Source organism: Frankliniella occidentalis, unplaced genomic scaffold (assembly GCF_000697945.3).
Source record: "Frankliniella occidentalis isolate FOCC.00 unplaced genomic scaffold, Focc_3.1 Scaffold54, whole genome shotgun sequence".
NCBI lineage: Eukaryota > Metazoa > Arthropoda > Insecta > Thysanoptera > Thripidae > Frankliniella > Frankliniella occidentalis.
Window position 1 is genome coordinate 980,578 of NW_026267184.1, and position 8,163 is coordinate 988,740.

The 8,163-nt window shown below is 58.5% G+C and overlaps 2 protein-coding genes across 2 annotated transcripts in view; one reads left to right on the plus strand and one right to left on the minus strand.

Annotated features, from left to right (window-relative positions):
- LOC113216616 (zinc finger protein 467-like) overlaps positions 1-3,109 on the plus strand; it is a 29,695-nt gene extending 26,586 nt beyond the window's left edge. The window contains exon 2 of the mRNA XM_052267581.1: positions 1,126-3,109. Within this exon, the coding sequence (XP_052123541.1) occupies positions 1,139-2,545 (1,407 nt within the window). The 5' untranslated portion in view covers positions 1,126-1,138 and the 3' untranslated portion in view covers positions 2,546-3,109. The remainder of the gene's footprint in view (positions 1-1,125) is intronic.
- Positions 3,110-3,339: 230 nt separating this feature from the next.
- On the minus strand, positions 3,340-7,930 carry LOC113216615 (golgin subfamily A member 6-like protein 6). Its single transcript, XM_052267569.1, has 3 exons — positions 7,852-7,930; positions 6,039-6,178; positions 3,340-4,985 (listed from the first exon to the last, which is right to left on the minus strand). The coding sequence occupies exons 1-3, from the start codon at positions 7,870-7,872 to the stop codon at positions 3,632-3,634; spliced, it is 1,515 nt and encodes a 504-aa protein (XP_052123529.1). The 5' UTR covers positions 7,873-7,930; the 3' UTR covers positions 3,340-3,631.
- Between the last annotated feature and the right edge of the window lie 233 nt (positions 7,931-8,163).

Genomic DNA, 8,163 nt, shown 5'->3' on the forward strand with positions numbered 1-8,163 from the left:
CCAGCCCAGCCCTTGCCCAGCGCAGTCGCAGCGGTACCGTAATTCTGGGGCCCGACGACGACTCGACGGACTCAATAGACTGGTTTGACGGCGGCGCGGGTGGACAATGCGGCTGCAGGCGCGACATGACACGACCGGGAGGCCGTTGTGCTGATGCCTCTCGGCTTGCCCCCGATTTCCAATGACTTTTACGAGGCCTACGGGAGACAATGGCCCCAGCGCACGTACTTACAAAAGAAAGTTTGATTAGGTAGTTGTATCGCCGTTGTTCAAGTCTCGCCGATTTCCGAAAAAAAAACAAAAAAACAGATCATACATCTAACTGCACTAATGCAAGTGTGCAGTTTGGGGTGGGCGGTGTTTTGCCTTGGGTCCGGTGACGACTTGTTCAAGTCAGTGCGCCTGCTGCTGCCGGTGCTACTGGAGGGGCGGCCCGGATGGTGCATGCTGCGTGCTGGACTTTCACCGCATCAGCGCGGTGGTCCTGGCGCACCCCGAGCAGTGCCACCGCCTGGACTGCCCACGTCGTCGCTGCGCCCAGCCCCGCCCCGCCTGCTGCTGTCATTGCACTCGGCGTGGTTAATCGAATTTCGCTTCCTGGTTCGCCCTGACGGCCTCACGGGGCACCCCGGGAGCGCATTGTCCCGGCGTCACGCCGATCCTCTTGTGTTGGCAAACAAAGTCGGTGTGACCGAGGTTGGTGGCACCACACCACCACCCCGGCGAGCGCTCCTAGCGGTGCTGTGGTGCATGGCCCTCTAACGCGTAACGGAGCCCACGTCATCCCCGTCCCGGTGGCGGGGCGATGGCCGGGGTCAAGCACCCCGCCACGATGCGCACCCCGTGCTCACGGCCGCCACGGTGGACTTTGGAGCCTGCGACGGCGTCTGCGTGGGGCTTGGGTGGCTTGGGCTTGGGGGGCCTCGCTTGCAGGTCAGCCCAGTGGTCTTTTCCCTGCCGGAACAATACTCCCAGAGCAAACAGTGATAGTGGGCGAAGGGTGCCTCCGGCTGGAGCCGGCGCGGGGTGGGGGGTGCGGGCGCCAAACTGGGCCCGTGATAACGTGTCGCATGTACTGTGTGTCATCTGTCGCTGACGTCCCCTTTTGTTTTTCTGTTTGTGCAGGTACGGTAGCAGCATGCTGACCGAGTACGACAGCTACATCCTGGCGGACGGCGGCATGGACGCCATCAGCAGCAGCGGCCAGGAGGACGCCGCCTACATGTACCGCGACCTCGCGCCCGCCGCCGGCCACTTCGACCACGCCATGTCGTCGGCGTGCTGGCCGCAGCAGCCGGCGCAACCACAGGAGGACGCGTACACGCTGACGGTGCTGAGCGACGCCAACGGCGGCCAGCCCCCGGGCTACAGCCTGCCGCCCTGGGGCTCGGAGCCCTGGCAGCAGCACGGCCCCGCGCACGCCGGCAACCCCTTCGACGACGACGCCGTCACGGGCTCGGACGGCAGCAGCAGCCCCGAGCGCCGCTGCGTGCGCTCGCTCCTGCACGTGGCCCTCCAGCGCGGCGGCTCCTTCGCGCAGCAGTACACCAGCTGCGGCGTGCCCGCGCTGCCGCCCATGGACGCGCCGCTGCCCGCCAGCCCCGCGCCGCCCTGCTACCTCAGCGCCGTCAAGCAGGAGCCGATGCCGCTCGCGTCCCCGCTGACGCCGAGCCCCGCGCCGCCCTGCTACCTCAGCTCCATGAAGCAGGAGCAGTCGCACCTGACCGACCAGCAGCTGGCCTCGCCCGGCGTGTTCGTGTCCAGCACGTCGTGCTGCAGCCCCCGGCCCGCCACCCCCGCCGAGTCCCTGCGCAGCTGCTACTCGCCGGCGTCCTCCAACTCGGCCTTCATGCCGCTGGCGCCCGCGCTGGGCGACGACGCCGGGGTGTCCACCACCACCAGCTACCTCCACCACGACGCCAGCGCGAGCGCCTTCTCGCCGGCCCCGCCCGCCTACAGCGCCTTCCGGACGCCGTACCCGACGCCGTCGCCCGACCCCTGCTTGCCCGCTTACCCGCGCCCCGAGCCCTACCCGGCGTCGCTCGTGCCGCTGCCCGTGCACCTCTTGAGCTCCATGCCGACGGCCACCCCGCCGCCGACGCCCACCTCGCGGGCCGCCAAGCGGCGCCGGAGTCGCGCTGCTGCCGCGCTCAACGGGGGCGTCGCCCCGGCGCCGCGCAAGAGGGAGCGCTCCGAGCGCCAGCTGCACCCGTGCACCCTGTGCGACAAGCGCTTCAAGGACAACTACTCCGTGAACGTGCACATGCGCACGCACACGGGCGAGAAGCCCTTCCCCTGCATCGTGTGCGGCAAGATGTTCCGGCAGAAGGCGCACCTCGCCAAGCACCGCAGCACTCACCAGCCCGACGAGTACGCGGCGGCGGCCGCGGCCATGGCTCAGCACGGCGCGCCCCTCGCGCCCATGGACTCTCTCGGCGACGTGGACGGCAACTCCAACAGCCTGCTCTGGTCCGACAAGTGCAAGGCTCCCAACGTGTGGAACCCCAACCGCGGCCCCATGGCACAGGCACCCGCGCTCAGCTGAGTACCGGCTGTAGTCTGAGAAAATGAATGGTAGACCTAACTTGCTCATTTCCGTGATATGCTCTGATTGATCTCACTGACTGTCCTATTATATAATTTCATATATTTTCATGGAGTCAAGTTTTAGTGTTAAGAGATCTGACGATGGCGGCTGTGTCTACTAGTGCGTGTGTTTGTGTGCGTCCATGTGCAATTATTGAATTCTGTAGTTTTTGATTACAAACGAACCCAAGACTTTCTCTGTAAATAATTTGCTTGGTGACTTTGTTGTAAATACCATGTCTAGACTGTGATTAATTAGGTAGGATAGATAAATTACCGAAATTTGTGTGTCGACTTACTACGTTCCAATTTATGCGTATGTATGTGTATTGTTTGATCGCTCAAAAATCGTGTATGTTTTTGTAAATATCATAGTACTTATTCTGTCTCGTTGTTCGTTATTGCCTAGTTATTGCATACTGTATTGATATAGTGCGGCTGCGCTAGATATATAAAAAATATATTTTACATGTATTGAACTGTTAAGTTGAAGTGTTTTATAAATGATATTATTTTTATGAGAGATGCAATAAATTTTATACCAATTTTGAGTAAATACTGTGTGTAGTAATCGATTTCCGCAGCTTCTCCCTCGGCCGCCTAGCAGCATCTGCCATAGCCTGCCGGACAAGCACTGGTGTCGGTTGGGTTGCCTATCCTCGCGATCGCAGGCGCTACGCGTTGGGCGCGTTTGTATGAGTTAATGGGGAGAGGGAAGCAGCGTATGTCCTGCAATATTGAAGTACACACTGCAATATTTTCATTTTTTTATAAAACAGATTTAATATACATAAAAAAGAGGTGTGCAGTACACATAGACATCACATTCGTCAACATGTAAAATACACGCCAAGCCCTCGCACTAGACTACTCGCGGGCGATAACTTTGTACTTTGGTCAAGTCGTAGAGGGACAGGGTGAGGGAAGGGGAAGGGGGTATATACATGGGCGTGGCGACGGCGGGTCTTGCCGTCAATGACTTGGGGGAGGGGCCTTACGAACTAGATGAGTGAGATGAGCAAATGGCGATGGTGTTTGGTAATATTCAGTCCCACCCGTGGTGTTCGTGGTGCTCTTCGTGCTTTTCGTGGCACACCTTCTCCCAGACTGGCACCTGGATTTTCTTCCAGTCAGGGACCTGGATCTCTTTCCAGTCAGGAACTTGGATCTCCTTCCAGTCGGGGACCTGGATCTCCTTCCAGTCGGGAACCTGGATCTCCTTCCAGTCAGGGACCTGAATCTCCTTCCAGTCGGGGACCTGGATCTCCTTCCAGTCTGGAACCTGGATTTCCTTCCAGTCGGGAACCTGGATTTCCTTCCAGTCCGGAACCTGTTGAGATTTCCATTCAGTCTTCCATTCCAGGACCTTCTTAGGCACCCAGATTTGCTTCTTCTCCGTCCTCCAGATCTGCTTCTTCTCCGTCCTCCAGATTTGGATCTTCTCTTCCTTGAACTCCTGAACCTTCTTTGAGATCCAGATCTGTTTCTTCTCCTTCCTCCAAATCTGGATCTGTTCTTCCTTCCAGGCCTGTTTCTTCTGGGTTATCCATTCTTGTTTCTTCTCAGTCCTCCAGATCTTCTTCCATTCGGGCTTCCAGACCAACTTCTTCTTCCAGACCTTCTTAGTGTGATGGTGATCATGATCATGACCATGAGGATCCCAGTCATCGTGATGGTCGTGAACGGGCTCTTCCACCCAGTACTTTTCCCAGACTGGCACCCAGATCTTCTTCCAGTCAGGAACTTGAATCTCCTTCCAGATTGGCACTTGGATTTCCTTCCAGATGGGCACTTGGATGGTCTTCCAGTCGGGAACCTTGATTTCCTTCCAGGCAGGGACTTGAATTTCCTTCCAGACGGGCACTTGGATGGTCTTCCAGTCAGGGACCTTGATCTCCTTCCAGTCAGGGACCTGAATCTCTTTCCATGCGGGGACCTGGATTTCCTTCCAGACTGGGACTGAGATTTTCTTCCACTCGGTCCTCCAGATCTGTTTCTTCTCCGTGCGCCAGATCTGTTTCTTCTCCGTGCGCCAGATCTGCTTCTTCTCCGTGCGCCAGATTTGCTTCTTTTCGGTCCTCCAGATTTGCTTCTTCTCAGTGCGCCAGATCTGCTTCTTCTCGGTCCTCCAGATTTGCTTCTTCTCGGTCCTCCAGATCTGCTTCTTCTCGGTCCTCCAGATCTGCTTGTACTCGGTCTTCCAGGCGAGCTTCTTGTGGCACTCTACCTGCGGCTCGTGGTGGTGGTGGTCGTGGTGGTCGTCGCCGCCGCCGTAGCCGCCGACGTCGCCGCCGCCACCGTATCCGCCGCCGTCACCGCCGCCGTAGCCGCCGACGTCGCCGCCGCCGCCATAGCCGCCGCCGCCGCTGCTCTGTTCCCAGCCGCCGCCGTAGTCCAAACTGAAACAAGAGCGGGATCCGGATTAGGGAACCGGTAACGCACGCCTCACCCTCACCTCAAGCGCCGGGCCGCATTCCGAATTAATTAGAGACGGGATCTCGTTTGAGAAGGCGTCCGACCGGGCGAAAGTGACGTGGAGGGGGAGGGGGGGGGGCGTCCCACTCTCGATAACACAAAGCCCGGAGGAGAGGGGGGGGGAGAGGGGGCTACATCGTTGCCCCCCCATGTCGCCGCGCTACGCGGCCCGATCAGCTGACGGCTCTGGAATTCCCTCCCGCCACGCGGCTCCAGCCGAGCTCCAGGAGGCGGCGGGTGGGTGCCCCCCCCCCCTCCTCCCGGACTGGTTCAGGAAACACCTGCCGGCCGCGGCACGACAGAGAGTGGCGGAGCAGAGCCGCACGAGCCGTGGGAAAGACAGAGACGGATAGCGACACGTTTCCCACCTCTCTTTGGCCAACAGCGATTGAAGTCCCCCCCCCCCCTCCTCCTCTCCTCTGCTTCCCGGGTGGCGTGTACTCCCGATCCGATCGATACTATCGAAGGACCCCTGCGCCGCTGGCGCCGGCTGCAGCGGCCGTGGGAAGAATAATCGCCAAAGGGCTCGCTTGTTTGCGCAACTAGTTTTTAGAACTGTGCCCGCACTGCTACAGCTGCAGCTGCACTGCGTTTTTTTTTTCAGTGGAATGAAATCAGTGCGTTGGCAATAGTGCTGTTGTCGTGCAGAGCGCGGGTATGTTACATAACCGCGTGTGGGAAGAGTCAAATTTAAATTTAGGTGGGCATGCCCATAGCGTCGCCCACCGTATCGCCCAAGCCCAAGCGAGTAGGCAAGCCCGTCCGCCTGCATGCGGTTTACAGTATAGTATGACAAAATAGGAAACGGGGTCAATGAGACACCCGGTTTAAAACTTTGGTAAGGTGCAATATTTTCCCTCTACCGGTATATGAAAGGTTTGACGACGAGAAAGAAAATCTCTCTGCGACGTCGTCACTGAAACTCCCGATCAACTTTCGGAGCGACAAACATCAACGTTCTCGCCGTGTTTACTCACCTCTTTTTGGCGCGAGTGACCGCGTCTCCGGGTTGGGCCTGCACCTGCACCTCCTGCTTCTTGGTCTCAGCGACCGCCGTGGCCGCCGCTGCGGGGTCGGCTGGGGCTGCCCATGCTGCTGCCAGCAGCAGGCACCCCACCTGTGGAACAGGAACGGCGACAAGGGGGAGGGTTAGAGAGAGCGGGTCTCGAGGGGCAGAAGGGGTGCTGGTTAGAGAGACCCGTCGGAAAGCTCCGTGACCTCTTTGGAGAGAGGAAATGAGGTAACTCGAAATAAAGCACTGTCTCAGTCAGAAATAATTTATCGATCGAAATAAATTTTGAAGAGAACACTATGGTGACTTTTAAATCGATTTTAACAAAAGAGAGAATTTTTCCCTCGACGTAAAATTTGAAGCGACTTTTTATTTCTGCCAGGGACATGAGCCTTTTTCGACAAGCTCCCTAACCATTACGGTGTGAGTGGCAACAGTGCATCGAGTGCGTCGAGGTGAACAGTGCACTTTTCATCCTTGTACTGACACACTTCACGCGAGAAATTTTATCTCGAATTTTATATCACAATCGCGATGAATCGAATCGCGACGGACAACCCCGAGGGGGGGGGGGGGCACGCTAGATACGCGAGATAGATATATTATAGAATTGATCGGAAAGGGGAATGGAGAGCGCGAGGAATGCATTGGCGGAGCGGCAAGCAAGATTTTCCCACGGGCCGGCGCCGGGCCAGCCAGCGAGCCTCGTCGCGCGGCTAACCGGCGCGTATCACCGCGCATCACGCCCCGCCAGGTGACACAAGCCCGCCCCGCCCCGCCCCGCCCCGCCCCGCCAGACGTACACATTGCGCGCACTCCCGTCCCGTGTCGCGTCCCGCGCGCAATGGGCGGATTTTGCTCACGTGCGCGGCGCTGCGCGGCGCGGCGTGGCGCGGCCGGGCGACCCCGCTACGACCCATGTCGCACACAGCGGGGTGCTGTGCTGGCGCGGTGCTGACGAGAATCCCCGAGCATCCTCTCAGCAATAAAGGGGAAAAGAAAAAAAAAGGTAACCGAAAAGGTTGTATAGTGTGGTACAATCCACAATCAAAGGATTAAAAAGATAAATTTCAGCAAGAGAGGAAGAAATTTTGAGGAATATTTCTGGTTCCTCATCCACGCGCGCGGGAAGGAGCTGCGGGGTTGTGCCGGACTGGAGGACGCCGCGGTCCACTGGAAACGCAAGTGTGTGTATGTCGCACACTTGAAGGTGTGAGAATGCCCATTCGTACACTTTAGGGAGTAAAAGTGTGAAATTTCCTTTGGAATTCACACACTTGAACCTCCATATGTACAATAGTAGTTCACACACCTACAACTGTGCGACATTCACACACTTGGGTTTCTTGTGTAGGCAGGCATCAACCGAGTGAGGCGTGCACCCTTAACACGAAGGAGTCACGATGACATCAGAGTGATGCCACTATAATGTCGTGTGGACGTCAAATCGACACGCGTTTTTTTCCGGGTTTGAATCAAAATTTTGACCGCTGACACCAGTCACAGTTGACGTGCAGTCAAAATCACGTCGTTTCAAACAAAACTTTGACTCAAAGTCCGGATCAGAGCGTCGTCACGATGACGTCACCGTGACCGTTTCGTGACACGTCCTAACGGCGGCGGCGGGCGGGCGGGTCGGGCGGCGGTCGGTATGGCGAGTAATCCCAATGGCGTGGAGCGGGCGGTATCCTTGGAGCACTGTAGCACACTGAGCACTGAGACACTGTAGCACACTGTAGCACACTGTAGCACAACGATAAGTCCAGGGGGGCGCTGACCAGGAGTGAGGCCGGCTTCATGCTTGGTGTGTGATGTCCGCCGGAGCACGGAATGCCCGCCCGCTCCGCCAAGACTCGGTTTTATACCGGCCCTCCCCCTCGCGGGCGGGCGGCGGGCGTGGCGCGGCGTGGCGGGGGGCGTCCACCTGCGCGGGGCGGGGCGGCGCGGCGCGGGCAGGGGCGTCCAGGGGAGGGGCCCGCCAGGCTCGGCCCGGCCAGGGGGCCATCCGCGAAGGGAAGGGGAAAGGGTCCAGCAGCCAGCCCGTCCAGCGAACACAACAGGTTCTGCTCCCGTTTGCATAACCCCGCCCG

What these genes read in the sequence shown, in the direction of transcription:
- LOC113216615 (XM_052267569.1), bottom strand. Translation starts at nt 7,872, where the DNA reads ATGAAGCCGGCCTCACTCCTG. An exon ending in TGAAGCCGGCCTCACTCCTG is followed by an intron (nt 6,179 to 7,851) that starts GTCAGCGCCCCC and finishes CCTGTTCCACAG; the next exon opens with GTGGGGTGCCTGCTGCTGGC. An exon ending in GTCACTCGCGCCAAAAAGAG is followed by an intron (nt 4,986 to 6,038) that starts GTGAGTAAACAC and finishes CTCTTGTTTCAG; the next exon opens with TTTGGACTACGGCGGCGGCT.